This window comes from Coffea arabica, chromosome 7e (genome assembly GCF_036785885.1).
Source record: "Coffea arabica cultivar ET-39 chromosome 7e, Coffea Arabica ET-39 HiFi, whole genome shotgun sequence".
Classification (NCBI taxonomy): Eukaryota; Viridiplantae; Streptophyta; class Magnoliopsida; order Gentianales; family Rubiaceae; genus Coffea; species Coffea arabica.
The window spans coordinates 20,604,416-20,631,211 of NC_092323.1; the positions used below are offsets into that span (position 1 = coordinate 20,604,416).

Genomic DNA, 26,796 nt, shown 5'->3' on the forward strand with positions numbered 1-26,796 from the left:
GCTTTCTCTCTTTTCACGACGACTTGGAATAGCACACCCTGTTTGCCTAGAATCAGATATAAACGCTTTAATTTTTTAGGCGGTAACATATTAGTTTAGAATTCTATCCCAATTGTTAGGACAAAAAAAAACTATAATAGTGGCTGCAAAACTAACAAGAAAAAGGTTTCAAATCATGATTACAAATCACTTTCGTTAAAGCTTTATTCGTCCACTATAATTTGTAAAAAATTAAGACTATCTCTAAAATAAGATGAAGTTTGGCCGCAAAACTATGCACTAAGTTATTACAACCCCAAGAACAAAGAAAAGAAGAGCAATGTTTTTCTAGAGTTTGTAGATCTTCTTTGTTTGCGGCCAAAAAACCACGAATTGATCCATATAAATAAGGTTTCATATCCACTAAACAATTATTAACCATTAGAAACATGTCTGGAGTTGTATCTCTTCAAATAATGGTTGAAACCTAAAACGTTGCGAATGAAACACAGAAACCTACTTCTAGAATTCTGTCCGAATTTTCAATATTTGAAAATATTCTAACAATCCCCTACTGTTTTCAACATATTGAAAGTTTCTATGGATCATTGAAAAATTCTAATAATCTATGCATAAATAATGGTATCTTTCGATTGAACCACCATCTTAGTGTTAATTGATTATAACTTGTTATTACTACTTGGTAGACAAGCTTTGAACCTAAAGTATAAGCAACAAGCCACATAAATTAACACACACAAATTCATTTCTCTTCAATTTGTATATTCGACTGATACATTAGATCTTATATCCTTATACTTTCATGAACGTGTTCAAAGTTAAGTCCTAAACTTTGTAAATGCCACCAATCCAACATTCATATAGGCAAGCTCTTAATGCCCCCACCATTTGTAGCATTTTACAAGACTTGTTAAGAACTGTAAGTTCAACCTTCCAATTTCAAGCGGAAAAAATCACACTGCGCATTCTAGGATGTTTTGTAGTGTTCAAACCACTATCAATGTATTTTTACTCATTGAATTCAAGGCTAGTTGTTATAACTAGTATTGAATTGAGGTTCCATTATTAGTGATTCATGGATTCGATTTCAACTTCATTCCTTTAGATGTTCTAACCATTACTTCCTTTGTTAATCTTTTGGTTAAACGATCAATCAGGTTCACTTTTGATCTTACAAGATCTATGGTTATCACACCATTCGTGATCAAATCTCTTACTAAACTATGCCTTAATCCAACATGTCTAGATTTGCCATTGTACACTTGTCTATAAACTTTAGCAAGTAAAGCAACACTATCACAATGTATGAAAATTGGTGAAATTACCTTTGGCCACATTGGTATCTCGTGTAGCAAATTTCGTAACCAATCGGCTTCTTTACTAGCTGAAGTCAAAGCTATAAATTCAGCTACCATGGTGGAGTCAGTTATGCATGTTTGCTTCTTGAATGCTCAAGAAATCACTCTTCCACCTAACATAAAGACCCAACCACTCGTTAAAGAATGATCATCTTTATTGTCATCCAACTAGCACTCAAATAACCTTCCAATACTGAAGGATAGCCACTATAGCAAATGCCATAATCTTTGTTATGTTTTAGATACCTCAAGACTCTAGCACCGATGTTGTTTGCTTGGATTGATTGTGTATATACTTAACACGCCTATAGCAATAGCGATATCTGGCCTTGCACATGTCATTGTATATATCAAGCATCCAATCACTTTGGCGTAATCCAATTGAGACACAGGATCACAAACATTTTAACAGAGTCAATTTTTGGATTAATAGGAGTTAAGGCAGGTTTACAATCTTGATAATTGAAATGACTTAGAATCTTCTCAATGTAATGAGATTGTGAAAGAAAAATTTGTATGTAATAAGATTGTGAAAGAAAAATTTGTCCTTACTCTCTCTTAATTCTTATTCCTAGCATAACATCGGCCACCCCCATATCCTTCATTTCAAACTTACATGATAGCAACTTTTTGGTCTCACTGACTTGTTCTAAGTCAATACCAAAGATTAACATATCGTCCACATACAAGAAAATAACGATTCCTTTACTACTCGTATACTTGTTATTTATACATTTGTCCAATTCATTAATCTTGAACCCACTAGCAAGTACTCCCTCCGTCCCATTGATAGTGTCATACTTTCCTTTTTGGGCTGTCCCAAAATATTTGTCATGTTTGACATTTCAAACTATTTTAAGCTATGAATTTCCATTTCTGCCCTCCATTAATGGTGTGATAATGCATGTGCTAGTTGGCCCACAAATTGATGTGTGGTCCCAAAGGACATCCAAATATTCCAACTTGTACCATATTTGACTTTCGGCTCCAGCAACAAAGTTCCGACTCCAGCCAAATTCATCATGAAGAATGTGCACATGGCTCTTTTAAACTTCAATTGAAAACTGGTTTTGTTATCAAGAGGATCATTTCGATTTTTTGCAAGAAATAGAATATCGAGATGATTTAATTAGTGATTTTCTTTTGAAAGCTTTCAAATTTTAAATTATTTTCATACGCACTAATTTGTTAAGAATGATCAACTTTCACAAAATAAATTCATATTGAAAGCAAGAAAAAAGTGTAAAAAATAGGTGAATAATTTTAGATTGATCCAAAAACTAAATGAGCAAAATAATAAGGCATGTTACTCTACTTGGAGAAAAAAAACTACACTTACTACCAAATTTAATTTAAACGTAGTCTATGGAAGTGTCAGTTCCTTTCTTTTTTTTTAATGTTTCAAAACTCAAAAATGCAAAAACAGATATTCTACCACCAAATAGCAAAAGAATGCAAACCAATATGCACTATTTTCACTTTATAGAATAATGCTATTGACAGTTTCAAAAACTCCAACAAAAGTAGTGTTTCAATGTTTATACATGTACATAGCTTCACTCAGCATTGCACATTTTCCCTTTTGTACAAAAATCAGCACTACTACTACTAACGTCAAGCTAACTTTACTGAGCTATTCTAAAATCTTGTAAAGTGAAATAAAAGCAGTCAATGAAAAACCACTAGTACATAAAAGTGCTTCTATATTCTTTGCCCAATCAAAAGCTTGCACCACAAAATCAAAAGGGTTGGATTGCTTGACTTCAACCATCTGCCAAAAGATGAGATAGGACACAATTTAGTGATAAACAACAAATAAAGATGCTCCAGAGCAAAGTGAACAAGAATAGCTAGACAAATGAACATTGAGTACATGTACATTTTGCACATTAGAACACCCATACCATTTTGTTCAAAACACATGATTAGTAAAGTTTAAGTACCTACAAATATGAAAATAAGGAACACTAGTTAGTTTAAACAACCATACACACAAGAAATTAGAGATAAAAAATCTTAAAAAACAAAAAAGCTTTATAAAATCTTACCTGTCCAATGAAGATAATCACGCTTGCATATGACTTAGAACTTGATTCACAAGTTCTTTTTCACATTCTATTTGCAGTGGAAGACAACTTTCTTTCATTAAATGGTGCTTCCCAATGTGTGGCACTTTATAGTTATTTCCCCCAAGATTTTTCATCACCTCTACCATACATGATTGCAATGTTAAGAAAACATTGTTTAGACTTTCACTTGATAATTGATCAAATGACTTTTCCATAGCAAGAATTAGCTCATCAATTGACAATGGTGCTTCTTGATGTTGCAAGGATTGTATAGCTCTAAAATATCCCAAGTCAAGAACATTCATGTCCGGACTGTTAGGAGGCTGAAATGACAAGTGAATATCAAATCCATCTCTAGAAGCAGCTTCAATAAATACAGGATCAGTGGGATTAATATGTGGTTTTGCATTATCCTGTTGGATCAAAATTTCAGTAACACTACCACCATCCCGTGGCCATTTAGCATGTATTGCAGGCAAAACCTGTTCAATTAAACATCTCCTATATACTTCCTTGGTCACTGACAATATTGGCTTAGTTTCTAATGTACCTGCCATACGATTTTTACTACTCCTCTTTGCTGGTTCTTTGAATACAAAAGGAAAAATCCCAATTTTCCCATCAAATGTTGGGTTACCAGAGCAGTCAAAACGTGGTCGAGCAACAGCAGCTAGGAACATAACTTTCACAATGAACTTTTTGCTCTTACATGTCCTAAGAGGTTCTTCTTCTTGAGGATGAAGATAATATTTTTCACATTCTTTAGTCATGTAAAACCACTTTTCATCAATATGCACAACATTGAACATACTCATAAATGTTGGATTGCTGTTGAGACTTTCTGGTTCAAGCATTGACAAGCAAAAGTTAAGCCTTACTTGCTTATTCTGATCTGTCAATTGTGGTTTGAGTGCATTTGAGTGTGGCCTTATAGCACCTTCTTTAATTCGTCGGTGAAGGGTTGATTTGGACACTTTCATTTCACTGGAAAGTGACCTGATATTTGTTCGGCGCCGGAGAGGAATTGCCATGATCAAAGTAAAATCAATATCCACTCGTTTTCTTCCGCATCTTTTAGGAAACCTGCGTGATACATCAACTCTTCCATCTGTAGAAGTAATTGCTGCTAGCTTCCAAATTCTCTGAACTGTCCTAACACTTGTTTTAAATAGGCTTGCAATGTTCCTGATGGTTCCCCTTTTCAATTTACCGCAATTACTTTCCTGTAATAAAGCTTCAAAAATCATTTGCCTTTCTTGATTAGTTAATCTCTTCGCAGAATTATTAGTTTCAACATCATTAAAAGTATCCATATTTCTTTTAAGAGTCACCTTTGAAACATGGTGTAAAAAAAAAAGAAACAGAGTGTTAAAACAAAACAAACGGACTGCATATATAGAGGTACAAGTCAGTGTACAATTCCATTAAATATTTTAAAATAGGCATTTCAAGACTTATTTTTGGAGTAATCCGCCAAAATCTAAATTTTCAGTAAATAATTTGGCGGCAAATCTTTAAGAAATTATAGACAAAATAATCAATAAATAAACATTACAAAAGTTTAAAAGATCCAGCCTTTCTTACATGAGAAAAGAGAAAAAAACCATTAAAAAGAAAGAATAAAAGACAGTTAACTAACCTTTTAATATCATTTGTTATCAACTATGGATTAGCAATCAACTTCATATCCTTCCAATGCTTCTCTCTTGAACTGGAGCACCAATATTGTAATCAAAGGTGAAAACTTTCAAGTGAATATGGAGTATGAGAAGAAGGAATTTGTAGTTATTCCAGAGAAATTATCGTAGCTTAAATTTGCAGCAATTGAAGAATGGCTAACGATGGAGAATCAGAGAAGATTTTAGTAGTAGGCGGTGATGAATGTCTGCTAGAAGAAGGAAACAGTTTCTGTGGCAGCAATTGATAAGGAAACGGTTTTTGTGGCTGAAACAAAGGATTGGTTTTTGGTGGGTCCCATTTTGACCCATTTGCTTTGGATGAAGAAGATTTTGATAAGGAAATGAGTTTTTGTTTTTGGTAGCCGAAACAATGGAATGCTTTTGATGGGTCCCTCTTTGACCAATTTATTTCTTGAGCCTGTCGGTGAATGTGAAGGGCAAATTTGGAACCCACGAGTTTACAAACAAGTGGATTTTACTGTGCATAAAAAGCGCTGCTTCCCAAGCGCGACAGAGTTTACGGGACGGAGGGAGTATTACTTAGTCAAATATTTGGTTCCATTGTTTTCGAACTTGTTTTAATCTGTACAAGAACTTTATAACTCTACATACTTTGTGCTCTTGCTCAGGTACTACAAACCCTTTAGGTTGTTTCTGTACACTTCTTTATCCAATTCACCATTAAGAAATCCTGTCTTGACATCCATTTGGTTGATTACTCATTTTTGGATTGAAGCTATCGCAAGTAGCACCCTTATGGTAGCTATTCTAGCTACTGGCGAGTAAGTATCAAAATAATCAGTGTCATGTTTTTGAGTAAACCCCTTGGCAACTAATCTAGCCTTAAACTTGTCTATGGTTCCATCCACCTTCAATTTCTTCTTGAAAATTCATTTGCAATCAATTGGTTTGGAACCCGGTAGTAAATCCATTAACTCCCAAGTTTTATTGACCATAATTGAGTCCATCTCATCATTTATAGCTTCTTTCCAAATGAAGCATCATGTGACTTCATTGCTTTATCAAATGTTTTAGAATTGGCTTCGATATTAAAGCAATAAGTAATACTATTACTTATTTCATACCTTGTCCCTTCTACATGTAGGGATCGAAGACAACCTAAGAGGGGGTAAATTAGGTAATTTAAAAACTAATCAAGTTATGAGACACCTTTTTGGCTCAATATGAAATTTACCCTCTTTTCTAGATGACCACTCAATTGATCAGTTAATAAGAAAGCAAGATTGCTTGTGAGTAGAACAGATGAGCAGTTTATATTTGCAGGATAGTAAATAGTAGGGAAAGAATAGCAAACCAAATTCCAAACTCCTCTTGAGCTTGAATATTACTTTATTGAGCAAGCTTCTTCAAGTTGATCAAATACAACCAATCTTTGTGTACAAAGGAATGATTACTTCCTCTTTGCCCCAAGCCACACTTGGTCAAGTTAGGAAGTTTTACTATCACTCGGATAACCCTCACAAAGTTACACTATTGAAGTATTTTTCTCACACAAGAAAAGCTTATATGAAATTTACACAACTAAGAGTACAAATCTTCTTTAAAGAGTATTTTCTCACTAAAACTACTCTTGATCTTTCGTATTCTCAATATGCAAAAGTTCTTTGAAAGTTGTTAACTATGCACTATTTATATGAGACCAAAAAGTGTCCCATTAATGCTTCCAACGGATAGAAGACAGCTAAAGAGTCTACTGGCCGTTGGGAGTGTCGGACGTCCGGTCCATCCGAAATTTGCACCCGACAATAGGCAGTGAGTTTGAGGGAACTTCTTTAATTCTATCGGATATCCAGTGTCTTTGATACTTGCGTCCGAAAGCAGATGATCATTTTGAGAAGTTTTCTTCAGTTCTTTCGAACGTCCGGCACCTACACTGCTTTGCGTCCGAAGATCCGCATACTTTATCGGACGGTCGGTGCTCTGATGTTTAGCGTCCGAACGAGGTCAGTGAGCTAGAGGGAATGTCTTGATTCTTTCGGACGTCTGGTGGTGGAGTTCTTCATGCGTCCAAAGTTGCGCAATGATTATCGGACATCCAATACTGTCTTCACAAGCATTCAACAGCTTTCGTTTTCCTTTATCTTCTTTCAATTGCACTTGTTCTTAAAATCCTATCCCTTCAAGGCTGAAAGGATTTCTTAGAAAAGATATTAGTACTATCCATTTGTTTTGTAAACATCAAAAGACAAAGATCAAGATCAACACTACAAGGTAAGTAACAAATTCTAAGCCAAAAGACTTCACATTTGTAGCTCTTTTGCTCCTTCTTGGTTCAATGATTTTTTTTTCATCATTTAAGCTATCTTTAGGTGATTCATTATAGTTTAACACATTGTCAATTTCTTTAGATATAGGGATGAATTTTTGCTCATCAAAAATAGCATCTCTTGATTCAATGATTGTGTTCATTGATATTGAATCATTAGATTCTATTACTATGAATCTATAGGCCTTGCTTTTTTGTACATATCCTAAGAAAATGCACTCAACACCTCTTTTATCTAATTTCCTTTTTTTAGATTCAAGAACTTTGACAATGGCTCTACAACCCTAAAGTCTCAAATATCTGAGATTCAGCTTTCGTTTGTACCAAAGTTCATAAGGAGTTATAGAGCTCCTTTTATTTGGAACTCTATTTAATATGTAACAAGCCGTAAGTACAGCTTCTCTCCAAAACCTTGACTTAAACTAGAATTTGATAGCATTGCATTCACCATTTCCATAACTACTCTATTTGTTCTTTCAACCACACCGTTTTGTTAAGGTGTGTATAGAGCGGTGACTTCATGCTTAATACCATTGGACTCAAAAAATTTCTTTTGATAATACTCACCACCACGGTCGGTTGTTAAACATTTAATTAAATTGCCACATAAAAATTCTACTTTTATTTTGTATATCTTAAACATATGTCTGACTACATCTTTTGAATGTAACAAATATGCAAAACAAAATCTAGTGCAATCATCAATAAAGGTGACAAAATACTTGTTTCCTCACAAACATACAGTACCATGCAAATCACAAATATCAATATGAATAAGATCTAATTTGTTTGTTTTCCTTTCAATCTTTCGAAATGGCTTTCTAGTTATTTGTTAACATGCATGTTTTACATTTACCATCCTCCTTTTGGAAACATTTAGGCATGAAATCAAGTTCGATCATATCATGTATCCTCCTATAATTAACTTGTCCAAACCTATTATGCCACAAAGTGGTAGTAGACTCAAGCACATAAGCAAAAGAAATATTCTTATTCAACTTATTAATAGGCATGACATTTAGTTTGAACATGCCATTACATATATAGCACTTGCCTACAAACATACCACCCCTGAAAAGTTCAAACTTATCAACCCCAAATACAAGTTTAAATCCAAAATATTCATCAAACTACCTAAAACGAGATCCTTTCTCACTTTTGGAACAAACAGTACATTTGTAAGAGTTACAACATGTTTAGATGTAAACTTTAAATCTACTTTCTCAACCCCTTTAATAGGAGTAGTCACTATATTGCCCATGTATACAATGGGTTGTTCATCATCACTTCTTTCAAAGACTTGAAAAAGTCCTTGTTCTTGCATATATGGTAGCAAGAACCAGAATCAATCCACCAAGAAAAATTTTCCTCAACCATATTGAGCTTAGAAATCATAGTCACAACACTCTTTACTTATTTGTTTGAAAAATCGGGGTTTTCCATCTTCTTTTTGTTTTTTTTTTTTTTTTGAGAAGCTTGCATTCATATTTGAAATGCCCTTCAGGTAGAACAAAAATCAATCCATCAAAACAAAATTTCCTCAACTATGTTGACTTCAGAAATCATAACCACAAGACTCTTTACTTCATTGTTCGAAGAATTGGGATTCTCCAGTTTCTTCTTTTTTGAGAAGCTTGCATTCATATTTGTAATGCCCTTTAGGTAGAACTAGAATCAATCCACTAAGAAAAATTTTCCTCAACTATGTTGACTTCAGAAATCATAACCACAAGACTCTTTACTTCATTGTTCGAAGAATTGGGATTCTCCATCTTCTTCTTTTTGAGAAGCTTGCATTCATATTTGTAATGCCCTTTCTTCTTCCAATGATAGCATTTCCCCTTTTTCTTCCTTTTCTTGTTGTTGTTGGATTGATTCTTCGGTTGATTGGATTTGTTGTTACCCTTGGACTTGCTTGTTTGTCCCTCTTCAACCATGTTCACTTTGGAAGTAGGATCTTTGTTCTCCTACATTCTAAACTCTTCCCCAACACAAAAAAAAAAGTTAGCAAAACTTTCAATAGTGATTTCTTCCTTTTTGTGTTTGAGATCTCTCTTGAAATTGTTCCAAGTGGATGCTAGTTTGTGAATTATGAAACTAACAACAATTGTTTCATCCATGAACATATTGTGTTGAGAAAAATGATTAAACATCTTTTCAAGTTCATCAAATTGATTCATAACATGCCTCTTGTCTATCATTTTATAATTAAAGAAAGTAGAGACAAGAAATTTCTTACTTGTTGTTTCTAACTTGTCCCAAAGTTTCTTGGTTATTGTCACCGAATGATAGACATCAAAAAGCTCATTTCTCATTATATTGAGAATGTGTCCCCTACAGATCTTATCATCCATGTCCCAATTTTGCCTATTGTGGATGTCATCCAACATCTCTTCTTCATCATTTGTTGCAAGGCTTAGAGTAGTTAGAACGTACACCACTTTGAGGGCCACAAGAAGGAAATGCACTTGCTTCTTTCAATAAATGAAATTGCCTTCATCGAAACGGTCAAGTTTAACAATATTGGAAGCCAAATCTTTTATAGTGCTTGCCATTTCAAAGGAAGAATAGAGCCTTAATATTGTTACAAAAGCAACAAAGAGAATACTATAATATGGCTGCAAAACTGACAAGAAAAAGGCTTCACATCGTGATTACAAATCACTTTCCTTAACCCTTTATTCGTTCACTATAATGTGCAAAAGATCAAGGATGAATATCCTCTAGGATAAGATGAAATTTGGTTGCAAAACTCTGCACTAAGTTGTTACAACCCCCAGAACAAAGAAGAGAAATGCAATATTTTTCTAGAGTTTGTAGATCTTTTTTGTTTACAACCAAAAGACCACAAATTGGCCCATATAAATAAGGTTTCATATCTCCTAAACAGTTATTAATCGTTAGAAATATGTATGAAGTAGTATTTCTTCAAATGACGGTTGGAACCCGTTACGAATGAAACGGAGAACGCTACTTCTAGAATTTTGTCCAGATTTTCAATATTTGAAAATATTCTAACAACCTAAATATGGTAGTGGCGGCCATGGTAGAGGTGGCATTTAATTTATTAGTGTAGAGATAATCGAGATAAGAGAGCTTTTACGAAAACTGGAAGCAAGTGCTTCAAACAACCCTTGTTTGTGCTCCTTTATCTTTCTAATCCGCTCTCGCTGGAAGGGAATCTATTTCAGCAAGTTCCATCGGGTGACTCGCTTGAAGCTGGGGTGCGTCTGGTGGTCTTGTACATAAGAGAAAGGCAACGCTTACTTTTAGTACCTTTTTCATCGAACAAGAAATATCCTAAAAAAGGAAAGGTAATGTCGGTATCTGAGAAGAACGTATCTCCAGAATATTAAGGTTCTTTGTTGCCTCTTGATTTTTGTTTTCCTTTCAATATTTATTTCTGTGATTTCTTTCCTGAAATTTTCTCCCGCTTGCATCTAAAATTCTAAGCAAATATCTATTTAATTTTTCCCGAAATTTCTATTCAAGTTTCCTGTCTTGTTAAAAGTGTTGCTGCACGTTTACATTTGGAGGAGTTCATGTGCACTTCTATTGGTAGTTCATCAAAATTTTATGCTTGTACTCGTCTCCAAGGAAATGTGACGGGATTTTTTTATATCAATGCAAGTTTAAATCCAATTTTATACCCGTTGACTGCAAGTATACAGGCCGAAATCGTAATGTAGGGTATGTATCGGGTCGATCCCACGAGGAGCAATTTAAACAAGTACTACGCCCTTATTTTCTCTATTATTTAGACTTACAATAAATCTGAGCAAGAAGATTATAATGCTATTTGATAAGTGACTAATTTACGTAATAATTGTATAACATTTTATATTATTTTTAGTCACTTTGGTTATATTATTGGAAGAAAATGAATCATTTTGGCTATAATTAGTGAAAAATGCTTTTAAGTGATTAAATTAGATTTTTATCACTTTTTACTTGGATTTTGTGCATTTTGACAGTTTTGACATATTTTCGTATTTTGGCTATAACTTGAGCTACAATGATCGGATTGAGATGATTCTAGAACCAATTTGAAGATAAGAGATAGATCTACAACTTTGGTGAAGACATCTGAATCCAGTTTGGAGGTTTTCCAAGTCAAAAAGCCGAATTACAGTAACTAATTTCATTTGGTCGAAGCTGAAACAGGGCAATGAACAGTCAAGGGTATTTCGATCATTTCTCAGCCCACACAAATCCAAATGAGGTGATTCTTGATGCATTGGAAAGCTAACTCAAAGGACTACAAGTTTCATGTTTGGTCAAGAGCTAAATCAGCTTTTATCATCAAGAAAAGTTCCGTTGAAATTGATGAAAAATCGGAGCAGAGCAGAAAATTGAACAAAAGTGCACCAAAATGTCACTATAGCAATCCGGCCGGATTTCTGGCCGGATTGTGGTCAGAGAAGGCTGCTCTTTACGCAGAAAACTTATTTTCACCTCTAACAAGTCACATGCAATGCCAGACATGTGAGAACTACTTTGCAGCTGTAAAAGGGTGGTGTATGCCTCATTTTCTTGACTTCTTTCATCTTTATATAGCCAATACTTGCAAGATTGAAGAGAGAAAAGAGAGACATACGGGAGAACTTGGAGAGTGCAAAAATGTAGCTCTTTCATCTTCTGAGTATTAGGTTAGCTTAGTGTAGACTAGTATAGTTTATCCATTCTTGTAGATTGACTAGATTAGGATGAAGATGGAGATGAAGAAGGAGGAGTTGAAGTTCAAGTGACATGGGTTATCTCTTCTCCAACTCTTTATCTTTTGTACTTGATTCCAAGTTTAATTAATATACAAGTTCTGAATTTTGTGTTTAATATGTATCTTTAAAGTTTATGCCTTGGGTTTGGTTGAACTTTCTATGATTGTTAGTGTTTATTATTTGGTTATTTGATTGCTATGATTTGAGCAAGTTATTTAGCACTTTGGCTCTTTAAATCATGATTAATCTGGTACCATTAATTGTGATCATCTAAGATGTTGTTTCTGCAATGAAAATTGAAATTTAACACTGGTTCAAGAAGTACTAAACATAGGGAGTACACTCACGAAAGTAGAGATGCACCTATATGGTTTTAAGTGATTCATTTCATGTAATTTCACTGAAGAAATGAACTTGTAGCTAATTTCATAACCATGAGAATAGGTATGGATTAGTTATGAGTATAATTGATTCACTACGAAAGTAAGTTTCATATGCATGAGGAAATTACACCATAACTAACCTAGATAGTAGTATTCAATGATCCAAATATAGCACTTGTATGAGTAGTTAGAGATACCACAACCTAAGGAGCTTTCATTTGTTATTTTCTTGCACAAGTTCAGTAGGTTTTACTTGTTATAATTCATTGATAGTCTAAATAATAGAGAAACTTTAGTAGTGCCGGTAATTGCAATCTTCGTTGTGGGATCGACCCTTAATACCCTATACTCGTTCACGATTCGTATACTTGCGATAAATCGCGTGTGGGGTATTTAGGAATTATAAATGTAAAACTTGATTGTGGATGAACTAATTGTGTATGTATACCCCGCACACATCATTATTGTCTACAAATCTGGTTTAATAAATTCTAAATGCAAATGGAGAAATTTCACTAAAGATTGAATCTAGGGATGTAGATTCCACTTATGGCATAAACAACATAAATGAATAGATTTACCTCTTGTTATTATTCTTGTTTAATCCGGAATTCATTTCCAATATTACCAAATCTCATTCTCATGATAAAATGGCCTAGAGCAATCCAGTTTTCCCTATTTTCATGGTGAAATACTAGTTCTACTCTATTTTCCTTCATGAAATGCTAGATAATCTATTTAAGTGTACATATATTTTCATGAACATACAACTCAAGCTCTACTCATGTTTTTCCATTGTTACTATCAATTCTCATTGACTAATAACAACTATAAACATGCTATTGGTGATCAAACAACAACAAGTAATTACAACTGCACAAATAGACAAGTTAATACAAGATATAACAAGTGTAACTCACATTCAATTCATATCATTTAGTCATAAGTTTCATCTACTCCCTAGATAAAGAAATTTAGCTACTCATGAATGATGTAACAATCAAACTCACAAGTTTATTAATGCAAAATATCATAAAGTACAAGTACAAGAAATATAAAGAAAAGCTTAGCCAATTAATGGTGAAGCCCTCAAATTTCTGCTATGTCTTGTACAAGATGATTACAAGTGAAGTCTCCAAGTGATTCTTCAAGAACTTCTAGCTAGAGAGAACTTCTTACAAGAGGAAAAACTCCCTACGTATGGTCCCTTAGCTTCCCCCTGTGTCTCTGCATAAAAGGTGGTGGAAAGCACCTTTTTTCTCCTTCATGATTCTAACAACTAAGATTTTGTTAAAGAAAGTCAAAAGACATGTTGTTTTGACTTGTCAATAACTCATTTTGTCTTCTATTTTGTTGCAGAAGCATGTGCCACCGAATTCTCTCACCCAAGATAGCTGGAAAGTTGTGTGAAAAGTGAGAAAAATGGCTGTGCCACTTGCAGAAGAGAGAGGCATATCCGACCCTCGGATCCGAGGGGTGCAGAACGATCCGAGCTCGGATCAAGGCTGATCCGAGGCCTTTCTCTTAATGATTTGAGCTCGGATCGTCTGGCCTCAGATGCACTGCTCCAGAAGTATAGACGAGGGCTTGGATCTCCCTCTGTTCACACGGATCCGAGCTCGAATCCGTGTTGGTCAATTTCCAGTTTTTCATTTCTTTCCTTTTTTCTTCATTTTTGCTCCTAGTTTCTTGTGTACTTTATCCTCTGGACGATCCTTACATTTCCTTCATCTCGTGCATGAATTTCATATATTAATATCCTTCACAATTTCACAAAATTAACGCGTTAATCGACTCATTTATCAAGTTTTGAACACTTAAGCAATATTTAAGCAATTATCATCAAAAGAATTCAAATATGGCTTTAATCTTCCCAAAACCTACCAAAAGTTCATGCCAAACTTGTACAAAATGTACGTTAAATATTCACTTATCAAAATGCATGGCCTTGCTTTAGCTAAAAATGAGATTGTCAGTGACAATGTTTATTGCAAAATCATAATGTTAGATGTTCTTCAAAAAAGATCCTTTTACACTGATGTTGAATTTTATAAGCCCCTGGAAAAATGGAAAGTTAAGAAAGTTATTTTGACAATGACATCACTGTTATTTGAGATATTTAGGAGGATTGGTTATCCTTTTAGACAAATTTTCTTGCTAGAACGTGGTCTCCTATGGTTTTTGGCATGCTTCTTTGGTATTCTATGGATTTTATCTATACTTGGAGATTTAAGTGAGATTGAGTGGCTTTAACTTGTATAGACATTTTGCCTTTATATTAACAAGATGCTAACTTAGGATTCACTTTTGTTTTTATCTTTGTTGACTATGGAAGATTTATGTCGTTATTAACCTCTTAAGGACAGAACAAGTACATAGGATGTCCAATAACCTTCTATATAAGAAAGGTATATTCTTCTAATTCTCCTGTAATAACTATTTTAGGTGATTTTATTTTTCCAAATGAAATCCACTTTTTCTCCCATTTGTACTTGACTCAGCAAAAAGACAAATCAAATTCTGATTTAATTCTGTGTAATATTTTTGCACTCTGTGCTATGCAAAGCTTTTTTACTTGCTATCCTTACAGCCTAAAGCAATATGCATGTGACGAAAGCGATATTTCTGCTCCGAAGAAGGTTGATGTATCTGCTTTGCATTTCATTGTTCAATTGTTCTGCTGTGAACAGAAGCCAAGTTAAATGTTTCAGACTGATTGTGCCTTTTTCTTCCTAATTTTTCGTATCCCAGGACATTTTACATAAATTTATAGACCAAACCCAGCATATTTCAGATGACATTACATAAATTTTCTATTGCAGTGAACTTTCTGGTGAGTTCAACCAAGGAAAAAAAACATGAAAGCATTCTGGAGAGGAAGGGATAAGAAACATTACACAAATTTTCTTTTGAGCCAAGTTTTGACAACCCCAAATTTGGCTCATAAATTATACGAATTTTCAGGTTTTGGACTTTTGAGCTTAAGGTTCAAACTCAACTCACACTATTATATGAATTTCGAATTCAAACCGGCCTTGATCATTGCTCATAATTAAATACATAATTATATATAATATATATTTTATAATTATGAATTAATATATATTTATATATAAATTATTAACATTTTATGTCATAATATGTATAATTATAAATTATATATATTATTAAATATTTTTTATGTATTTAATTATACTCATACATGGTATGGCTTTTATTGGGCTTGAGTGGCATGGCCCAAACTCAGCTCGTATATAGTTTGGCCCCAATATTTAGACCCAATCTCCGCTCAATCGAATTAAAGATTAAGCTCAGTGAACTTTTTTCAGACCGAACAAGTTGAATTCGAGTTGGCTCGACCTTATTAACAACCCTAGCATTCAACAGTTTTAGACTTTAGGTAAGGTAACAATTTTTTTTTTTTTTTTTGTGCATTCCTTATTGTTGCACATTTTATTTCAATTCATAATACTTGACTTTGGTCTTAAGGGTTAAAGGTTCACTTGTGAATTTTCTATCTTGCTCTTTTATTTGCCTAATTGAAATGATGTTATATTTTTGCTGCCTATGCTTTTTTATGTCATTGATTTGAAGCCTTTTTAATAAAAATTTGACTTGTGGATAAACAAATGCTACAAATGTGTATTAGACATGGGAGGGGTTGTTTTCTAAAGTTACCTTTTGTTTTATGCTTTAGTTTGCCACTGTGTCGCAATTTCATACTGCTAGATGTCAAGGTTTCTTTTCTCATTTGATTCTGGTCTCTCCAAACGTTGATTATTACTTATTTAACAAGACATGGTGCAGGATTGCAGACTTGTATGGCTTGTCCGCTATTGAAATAACTCATCTATTTGACTCTCGCAATCTCACATAATGGTTTTTAGCTTGTAGAAGAGACTTAATTGTGTGTATTTTGTTAATATTGGTTAAAGCATGATCATGCCGTGTTGTATATCACTGCCAGAAACTTTGATTGAAAGCCACTTGATGTTTTATACTATATTACACATGATTTTATTTTCTTTTCAAACAAAGAGGAAAAATCATAAAGAAATAAAAAAGCACCAACTTTTTTACCTATTCTGTAAATTTCTTTCGTCACAAACAGTCCTAGCTATTTTCATTTTCCCAGAATTAATTTTCCTCCTATCAAAGAAGTCCCTCGTATGGATAATAAATCAAGGTGACGTTATAAGAAAATTCAGTAGGCTAGTGATTGAGGGTAAGAGGACAAGGAAAACAAAATGACTTTAGTATAAGATTGGAAGAAACGGTAATGACGTCAATCTTGGAGGCTTCAGCAAATAAAAAATTCTTAAAAATAAGGGTTTTTCTAACAATTGTCTAATGGGCACTCATCAACACATTTCAATTCCATCTAATCTGCCATGTGTGTATGTGTATTAACAAACATTATCCTTTCTTACATTTATACACCTTCTCTAATTAATATTACTTTTCTAAAAATCTAACATCTGATGTACATTTTAACGAGTGCTCAATGGGTACCTATTAGATAAATCTTAAAAATAGAAAGAGAAACTGTTAATCTTATACACTTATTAAATTAAAAGTTGTAGAAGAATAAAGAATAGTCATCCTCAAGTGATTTCTTAGTCCTTTTGAATAGTATTACATCATTAATAACCCATAAAATCTTATGCCTACAATTTGACTAGTATATTCAAAAGACCATAAATCTATGAAATTAGAAAAAAAAAATTGATTGTATAATTCGTAATTAGGAAAAAAAAACTAAACTACAAACTATAATATTCATGAAATTTTACAAAAAAAAATATATTAAGTGATAATTAATAGAAGGTAATATTGGAATTTTTGACCTCCCACCGTACAAATGCACTTAAGACGTAGATAGCAGCCAACAACCCAATAAGCCGCTGACAAAATGCAAGAGTATAATTTCCACAAGTAACAAGTACCAATGGTGGGGGTGGCCAATTGACAACTAGTGATTAGATTATCTGCATGGGAAGAAGATAGAATATTCCAAGTACATTTTCAATATATATAATATTCCAATTACGTGTTCAATATACATACATACATGTATATATATTAGGCAAAGCAATACTGTCTTGCTCTCAAAGTCCCAACGTTAGAACGTTCAATGATGAAATTAAGCTTCACATTACGTAATTGACAATCATTGGACAGTGGCTCATTGCATTGCCCCGCCCCCTTCTTCTTCTTGGGGTCAAACTTCATGACGAACAACGACCGACATGTGACTTGCAGGAAAAATAGAGAAATGTCCTTCTGATAGAAAAGTCCTGTTCTGACTATGGAAAAATAGAAATGTCCTGCTGATAGAAAAGTCGTGTTCTGACTCGCAATCTCCAACATAGAGATAATTAAGCCCATGGTAAGTAACTAACAGGTTCAAGCCACGAAAATTAATATATATAGAGAAATATATAGGAGAGCGATTCGAAATCCTATATATATATATATATATATATATATATATAATATTATGCGACTACAATTCCTTGGAATATAAGAATAACCATTTTAAACGCAGATAGCTGAATTGAGCATGGAAGTTGTCTGGGTATACACAGTGATTTCATCTTTTCTTATTTTTCTTAGTTTTAGGTTCCTTTCGAAGCGGCTCCGAAACCTCCCACCAAGTCCAATACCAGCTTTTCCAATAATAGGTCATCTCTACCTCCTGAAACCGCCTCTCTACAGAACCTTCTACAAAATCTCCCAAAAATACGGCCCCATAATTTCCCTTCAATTCGGGAGCCGCCTAGTAGTGGTGGTATCATCTCCTTCGGCGGTGGAGGAATGCTTCACCAAGAACGATGTGATCCTCGCCAACCGGCCTCGCTTTGTTGTAGGAAAGTATTTTGGTTACAACTACACCAACATGACCAGTTCCCCATATGGTGAGCATTGGCGGAATCTTCGCCGTCTGGGTTCCGTGGAAATATTTTCGGCCAGTCGTTTGAACATGTTCTTGTCCGTCAGGAAAGATGAAATCAGACGGTTGCTTGTGAAACTGGCTCAGAAGTCTCGCCACGATTTTGCTAAGGTTGAAATGAAGTCGAGATTATCTGAGCTTTCTTTGAACATTATTATGAGGATGGTGGCCGGAAAGAGATATTTCGGCGAGGAAGGAGATAACTACGAAGCAACGCAGTTTCGGGGGCTTATCAAAGAAGTATTTAAACGTGGTGGTGCATCAAATCCTGGAGATTTCCTACCGCTGTTAAGATGGATCGATTATGGAAACTTCGAGAAAAACTCGATGAAGCTCTTCACCAAATTTGACTCGTTCTTGGTGGGCTTACTTGAAGAGCATCGCCGCAACAAGAATAGTAATACGATGATCGATCATCTGCTTTCTTTGCAGGAATCGCAGCCAGAATACTATACGGACCAAATCATCAAAGGGATTATACTGGTAAGTATATTCTTTCTCTATTAGTCATTCTTCACCGTTGAACTGGAATGAGCATTCAATTGAATCACTAGTATATTATTGGTAGGTCATGCTTACGGCTGGAACAGACACTTCATCAGTGACTATAGAATGGGCCTTGTCTCTTTTGCTCAACCATCCCGAGGTGCTAGAGAAAGCTCGAGCTGAATTGGATGCTCAAGTAGGGACTGATCGATTGGTCGACGAACATGATCTATCCAATCTTCCTTATCTTCATAACATCATTTCAGAAACACTTCGGTTGTACCCCCCAACACCAATGCTAGTGCCACATGAGTCGTCCGATGATTGTAAAATTGGGGGATACAATATTCCGCGAGGCACAATTTTGCTAGTTAATGCATGGGCAGTTCACAGGGATCCAAACGTTTGGGATGATCCAACAAGCTTCAAGCCAGATAGATTCGACGGCTTGCAAGTTGAGCCATCAAAGCTGATTCCATTTGGGATGGGAAGGAGATCTTGCCCTGGTTCTGGCCTAGCACGGCGGGTGGTAGGTTTGGCCTTGGGATCTCTAATTCAGAGTTTTGATTGGAAAAGAATTGGTGAGGAGGAGATTGATCTAGCTGAAGGGACAGGAGTGTCCATGCCAAAAGCCAAGCCACTAGAAGCCATGTGCAGAGCTCGTGACATGGTTATAAACAGGATTGTTTAATCAACGATTAGTTTGTGTTGTTTGATTGAGTTTATGCGTGTTTTCTACAAGTAAATTAATGTGCATTGTTGAATTCAAGAATAAAAGTTAACTTGTCTAAGAAGGTTAATCAGAAGGTATGACGGAAATTAAACCAGGTTATTTTCGTATTTAGTTTCCTAATTCTTTTTGTATCTTATTTGTTTAGATTCCATATTCAATTAGGAAATCTCAAGTCAGTTTCCAAATAAGTTTTGGTTTACAATTATATTTGTTTTAGAAAGCTTTAGAGTCTATAAATACTACCAGTCTAGTAGATTATTTATTGAAGAGTTGAGTTGAGTCTAAAGAATAGGTTTGATAGAAAATCTCATAGTTGAGATTTGTGAGTTGTCGTGAGCGAAAGGCTATGACTTAGTATTTGTTATTGTTGATATTTGAGTTTTGGATTAATAAAATTATTGAAGATTTATTGTGTATTTGTTCGCCTCCTCTTCCCACATTTTTTTATATATGTTAGAATTGTTTCCGCTGTTTGCACACATTTTTGTGTGCCAACAAGTATGACATAAATTATGATTATCTATCATCTCTGAAGCAGCAAACGTTAACTTATCAGGATGTCTACCATCTCATGATTTAGCTCTGCATTAAGAGTTTTGTAGTTTAATCTAGCGCCCATTGCTGAAACCATTTCAGTGACAATTAATAGTTCCTGCTATTTATCAACTCAAGTAGAGTTAACATTTGGAGGTGAAAAAGACACTAATCATCTTGTACGCAGACCACCTTTTTAACTTCGAAAGTAAAAGTTAAAGATTACAAAAATAGGATCCTTCAAATCCTCATGAGTAGGAAGATCCACCATATATTGTCCAGGAATCAACATTCAGAGTCTCTTATGTTGGTTTGCCTTCAACAGAAAGTGAAGAAAGCTCCTATTTACCCAATAAAGAAGTTTATGTTCCAAACTTCCATCATCCTTGTCAGTTGTCAATGCAACAGAAGCATTCCTTGCTCGTGGTTCTGCTTCTCAAACAACAGTAAGATGCATCATCTAAAGCTTTACCGTTACTTCATGGGAACATGTTGAAGAGCTCAAACTTGCTGAGTTACACCTAGTAATATTTATATTTACAATACTAATCGAGTGAGTGAGAAGAGGAGATCTTGAGGAAAATTTCTGAAACAGTTGTGAACATGGTTCGCCATATCGGCCAATACGCAACTGGAACGGAGGGGACAAGTACGATACCGATCTCTGAATTGTGGATATGGACGACTCACTCTGACTCGGCCGATATTGGGCGATTCGAATCTGTGATACATGATATCGGTCGATATATCCGAGTCAACTCGGAATCGACTCGGATATTTTTTTTAAATTGTACCTTTTTTAGTATTTTCTAATTTTAGCAATTTTTTCAAAATTTTTGGAAACTTTCATGTGTTATAATGTGCGTATCACCCGATATTCAACTAATATGCCGCGACGGATGTAAAACAATCGAAACAGCGACGCGACCGCAACTCACGATGGCGAACCATGGTTGTGAAGGAGCAACAAATCATTAAGCAATACTCTATAGTAGGCGCTCCCATAGGCCTAGATATGGCATATTTGATTTTTATGTATTCTTGTATAATATACTACATCTTAATGACGAACCAAGCTGAAGAGATATTTTCTTTTGCCAATATCATGCCTAATTTCTCTTCCTACAAGCTAATAAAAAACAACTACATGATTCTTTCTTTCATTTGACTTAGAAAGGACAAATAACAAAATGACTGACATGCAATTGGTTTGTTGAGAAATCGCAAATTACATGAACGATGTGAAATATCAGTAATGCATTTTCTTCTTTTTTTTTCAATAAAATTTGTATATTTACCTCATGGTAGCTATCATCTTTGCATGCTTGATAGCTACAGCACTGCAGCTAGACTGGCAATGATGAACAACGAGATAGCTACTCATTTTCGTTGTCAGTTGTTGATCAAGAAACCTTTTCGACAACTTAAATGCAACTTGGATTAGTTTTCCAAATTTCTTACTGGCTTCCCAAACTAGAAGTTTCTCCGGTCTTTAATCGTGCTTAGACCATGAATGATGATCATTCTGATTAATGGTCAAGCGATGAAAATCTTGTCACTGCTTACCTAATTTAATTTGGTCCAATGAGTGGTACAGTTAGAAGACAAATAGGACCCGTTTCACCATACACGTGCATATGGCATGTGTGTTGAGATCAACCTAAGATTGAATTTTTCTGGTTCGTATGGCAGGGTGGAGAGTTCAAGAATGTGACAAGAAGTTTTGGTTAGATGTGGGGATGGCGGTTTTCTATTGGACTGTATTTCAAACGCCTTTACAATATTAAAAATATCTATGGACTTTGTTTCTAAGCATCGGTAATTTAAGCTCATTGCAAAAATTCCTAGACGACTGTCAAATTTTTGAATTATTCTTGTATTGAGAACCTGATTTCTTTTTCCTAACATACTCTTATATTCTCTTAAAATTCAGGCTTAGAGAAAAATAGTTTTTGGGACTTGGAAGTAGAGGAAATGCTTAGAAATTTATCCATTGTCTTTCATGTTATCTTTTTTCTTTTTTGGGTTATGGCTAAAACTTATTTTTATTTTTGTTATTGTATCTCTAATTTTATCAATCACTTTCTTAGTTGAATTTGCAATCCATTCAAATAATTTCTTCTCTCCATTTCTCAGACAGGGTGCTAGGAAAAGGTTTAAGAAACTACTTTGAAACTGAAGTTGCCTTTCATATGTAATTTAGAAGTTATTTTTCTCTCAATATTAGATCTTATATTTACTACCATGTTGTGATTTTTGCTACTAAGGCTTGTATATTGATTGTGAAGAAAAGTTTTGTTATAGCGTCACTTATGGTATATTGATTTTCTTTTATCTACTTGGTTGAATTCTTATCAAGTATCATATAGTGATCCCTATCAATTAATTTTTGGCATTTTGTAGCATGGTCATCGATGAAAAGATGGCTTGGAAAAAGGGTATGGCCTGTCGATATGACTTGCGCTAGAACAACATATGATGATCTTTGCGTAGTAAGTGGTATTGTTTAAATATGTTGGTGGTTTAAAATTAGGAGTGTCGTATGTGCTCTTTACGCTGTCTTTGATTGTTCTTGTCAGGTACTTGAAATATCTTCTTAACTTTTTTCAACAAAGCATGGCAATGAATTCTAGTGCCTTGGCCGTGGTTTAACCAAAACTGTGAGCTTAATATTTGTACGTGAGTTTGTTGACTTCTCGCATGTCCTCTATTGGCGGATTTGATTGACAGAACATGGATAATGGAACATCAGAAGTTAGTAGAGTTTTGATCTTCATGCTTTCTTCTGCCCTTCTCTATAAATGTTTTTAGCAATTAGTCCTTATTTACGTGAACAATCACTTGCTACACAATCTACATCAGCTTTTATGATGATTTAAGCACTAATTTGTACTTTCAATTCAACTAGCTAATCCAATTAAAATGTAGCTTCTCAAGTATTTTCGGATGAATGTTTAACTTAAATTGTAAGATAACTTATTTCCTTTTCACAACTGCTGACTTGATAACTTATAATTAAGGATGGTAATTGGGGTGGGTGTCCACGGGTGGGGAAAAATTCCCCCTCCCCCAATTAAAAAACGCGTGTATATATATTTAATTTAATTAGTTACAAACTTGTAATAATGATATTATTAATTATATGTATTATATAATATATGTTAGTATACATAATATAATTAATATTATCAATTATACTAATAATTATATATGTCTACTAATAGAAATTATTAATTATTTATGCTAAATTTACTAATATATTTATACTGAATTCCTAATTACACTTAACACATTAACACTTTTTTCTCGAAAAAAAAAACACAATAATGACTTGATGATTGTATTTGTTTCAAAAGTGAAAACTTTAGTACTTTAATTGTATTTGTCTCGTCATATTGGATTGTATTCAAATAACTTTTATTTGAGTTTTTATGGGTTTCCAATGAAAAAATAGTACGTTATCTAGCTCTAAGGCCAGCTCAAGCACTTATTGCTATTCTCCATCCTCACAGGCTCTGATTTGTTAGGATCCTTTTATTCCTGATTTTTTTTAGGTTATGTTTTTCTATGTTTTCTTCCCAATAAATAATGTGAAGGAGGTGAAGCTTCAAGCCCGCATTAAATATTGGGCGGATCAGTTTCATCCTTATTTGGTTCACTTATTGCTTCGTAAGTATGGCCAAAGGGTATCTATAGCCGTGTTAGGTGGAATTGTACTTGTTACATGTATTGACGTGCACTTGCATTATGTAGCTGTACATGTAAACTTGTTTATTCTCTTCGTTAAGTTTGTTCATTTACATCAAATCTTGTAAGTTATACAACAGTTCATACCTAGTCAGTATTGCACCTAACCCATGTCCGTGTGTATATATATATATGGACAAGGAGTTAGTGCAGTTATGTTTTGTACGATTCCGTTTAATTGTTGTACATATTCAAATTTTTATGTATAAATATATTATAATATTATACTGAATATATATTAAATATTTTATTTATATACATTACTTTTATTTTAAATATAATAATATAATATAATATAATTGTACGTCAAGTAATATAAAAAGTATAATAACCAAATTGAACGGCATAGAATTCCAACATTACTGTTGCATGAGGACTGACTCGCAGCATTACCATGGTAAACCAAAGCAAGAAGAACCCTGCTAAGCCGCCATAGCAAAGGGAAATTAGGACCTCACCTTATTCATCAATTTCAAGCTAAAGAGTGCCTTTATTTCATATACAATCTCGAAGCGAACCTTGAATCACAGGAGTTCAAATCTAAATACGGCTCCATCTGGGCAAGGAAGGAAACCAAAGACGGATCCATACAAAGATCTCAGTTCTTCCAAACGTAAATTAGGTACTAATGATGTATAAATCAATTTCAATGCAGAAGCCGACACAAGAATTTTCTGTGTGAGACCAGTTGTAGTGACAGGTTCATGAGTAAGAGTTATTGGCCTTACATTGGTTTGAGAGCAAAAGAAATATTGTGCAGAGCTTCCCTTTACTAAATTGAGGTATTAATTTCATGCTTCTACTTTTTTGCATATTTTACTTTTTAAAATAGGGTTTTTTCTTAAATTCTCTGATCTTATAATAATTAAATTCTATGTTGCTTGAAAACGGTGAGAGATTTTTTTGGGACCGAATATGAAATGAAGGTGTCTTCAACATTGTTTATGTCACAATATTGTTTCAAGATTTGGATATTAGACGGAATCAATCTAAACCCATTTCAAAGTGATCCTGCCTAAGTTAGTCCCAAAACACATATAGGTAAAATTGGACTCAAACCCATATGACTCGGTTCCATCTCAAACCCAAGCACATCCCGCCCATTTTGTCACCTCTATTTATAACCTACATAATCTAAGGGTTCTTGGCCTAATCAAGTTTAGTTTCCTACATGAGCATCATTCAACATCTTACATTTTGTAACTGGTCATCATATTCGTACATATAGGCTGCATAGCCATATACTAACGAGTGTCTACTGATCACTTGTTAAAATATGTTTAAAGTGTTAGATTTTTGAAAAAGTAAGATTCACTAGAAAAAGTGTATAAATGCAAGGAATGATAAAAATTATTAATATCTGTATGTACATGAATTGATAGGTTAGGTAGAATTTAGATTTGTTAAATAAATGTACAATGCCACCTATTAGAAAATCCTTATATTGAATATAAACTTTTAACAGTTAGCTAGTTTAGCCTTCGGGAATTGCCGAAATTATTACCAAGCTTAACTTTATGGACAGCCGCGTACACATCTGGAAACTCTGCAAGATACTTCATGACGCTAGTGATTGTGCTTTGCATAGTTGAGTAGCTTCCCAGTCATAAAGATGCCAAATTACTTGCAATGTCCTTGTCGAAAAATAACTGACCATTTTCATCTTTGCCAGGATCAAATGCCACATGAAGTCCGTCGCTGAAGATATGAATCATGTCCTGAAAGATCAATCCTTCTTTGCCTGATTGTTTCCTCAATCTCTTTCTGAATATGCCTGGCCGCTTTGAATGCATGATTCAGAGCCTTTCCTGGCAGGTTTATGGGAATTGATCGCAAACCGTTGTCTATGTCCCGCATATCCTTTTGAAGTTTCTTAATTTTTCTTGGATCATTGAAGATTATATTACAGGACAAATTGAACAAGTATATCGCTGCAGCATCACTAAGGCTCACTAGTTTGCAGTTTCAGTGTGCCTGCAAATGATTTTTGGTTGCCTCATCCATGAATCCAATGTATTCTCGACGCACATCTATCTTTAGAATCGATCGAAGAAGTTCACGCAGTGTGTTTGAGTCCTCACTGGAAGGCTTCTCTATCTTGGGAAATATTTCTTTATTGTACTCCGCCGCCAAACTTGGACCAACCTCTTCTCGTTCGAGAACAGAAACTTGGTCCCTTCGGCACCAGAAAAGATCACCGCGGTCTCTCCAATCAATGAAGTCTTGAAAATGGGGGACGAATACTTATTCCACCTTTCTGTTAGAAACTCATATGTGAGACCTTGTCGACGTTTGGAAATGTACTCAAAAGTCTCTCCAATTAGAGGCCAGCCCATGGTACCTGGCAAAGGCTTTGGTTGTCCAACCCCAGCAAAGTTGGTTGTTACATTGTTGGACTTGTTTCTCAGGGTAAGCTTGTGTAGCAGACATGCGGCCAGAACTAGGGACAGAAGAAGAAACATCAACGGTAATAATTCCATCAGCAACTTGGTGGAATTGGGGCTTTTCGTTTAGGTATAAATTGGGTGCGGAAGATTAGATTAGACAAAGAAAAGCAGAATGAAGAAAGCTACCACGCTGTAGGGATCATGAGTTTCCAGTTACACGCTTCAGTGCTTATATGACAGTTGTTGAATCCTGTTCGTGCTTAATTGAAAATAGAAACAATGCTTCTTGATCCCATCAACAAGGTCTGCTGAAATCTTGGAGAATATTCATTCGGCCACAGACATACAACCAACAATACGCGAACGCAAGAGACATACAACCAAGAATACATGAATGCAGTATTAGGTTTATGGATTCACGTTTGGAGGATTCGCGTATCCACACGTGAATCCATAAACCTA

The 26,796-nt window shown here is 34.6% G+C and overlaps 2 protein-coding genes across 5 annotated transcripts; one reads left to right on the forward strand and one right to left on the reverse strand.

Moving 5' to 3' along the window:
* Positions 1 to 2,811: 2,811 nt before the first annotated feature.
* Positions 2,812 to 5,408, reverse strand: LOC140004156 (uncharacterized). Of its 3 annotated transcripts, none has more exons than XM_072059880.1 (4): positions 5,067 to 5,408; positions 3,407 to 4,661; positions 3,263 to 3,301; positions 2,812 to 3,129 (listed from the first exon to the last, which is right to left on the reverse strand). In XM_072059880.1, exons 1-2 carry the CDS (start codon positions 5,077 to 5,079, stop codon positions 3,424 to 3,426), a joined length of 1,251 nt encoding a protein of 416 aa, XP_071915981.1. In that variant the 5' UTR covers positions 5,080 to 5,408; the 3' UTR covers positions 2,812 to 3,129; positions 3,263 to 3,301; positions 3,407 to 3,423. The 3 variants fall into 3 exon arrangements, with proteins under 3 accessions (XP_071915981.1, XP_071915982.1, XP_071915983.1); XM_072059881.1 differs by having other exon boundaries at positions 3,238 to 3,301; XM_072059882.1 differs by having other exon boundaries at positions 3,407 to 4,650; positions 5,067 to 5,403.
* A 12,234-nt stretch (positions 5,409 to 17,642) lies between these two features.
* Positions 17,643 to 20,082, forward strand: LOC113698677 (cytochrome P450 81Q32-like). Of its 2 annotated transcripts, XM_072060309.1 has the most exons (3): positions 17,643 to 17,883; positions 18,111 to 18,930; positions 19,016 to 20,082. In XM_072060309.1, exons 2-3 carry the CDS (start codon positions 18,394 to 18,396, stop codon positions 19,622 to 19,624), a joined length of 1,146 nt encoding a protein of 381 aa, XP_071916410.1. In that variant the 5' UTR covers positions 17,643 to 17,883; positions 18,111 to 18,393; the 3' UTR covers positions 19,625 to 20,082. The 2 variants fall into 2 exon arrangements, with proteins under 2 accessions (XP_071916410.1, XP_027074370.1); XM_027218569.2 differs by lacking the exon at positions 17,643 to 17,883 and having other exon boundaries at positions 17,942 to 18,930.
* Positions 20,083 to 26,796: the final 6,714 nt, after the last annotated feature.

Bases quoted from the DNA above. Each gene is read 5' to 3' on its own strand.
- LOC113698677 (XM_027218569.2), top strand. From the start codon at position 18,058: ATGGAAGTTGTCTGGGTATACACAGTGATTTCATCTTTTCTTATTTTT. The intron at 18,931-19,015 runs GTAAGTATATTC...TATTATTGGTAG, and splicing joins TCATCAAAGGGATTATACTG to GTCATGCTTACGGCTGGAAC.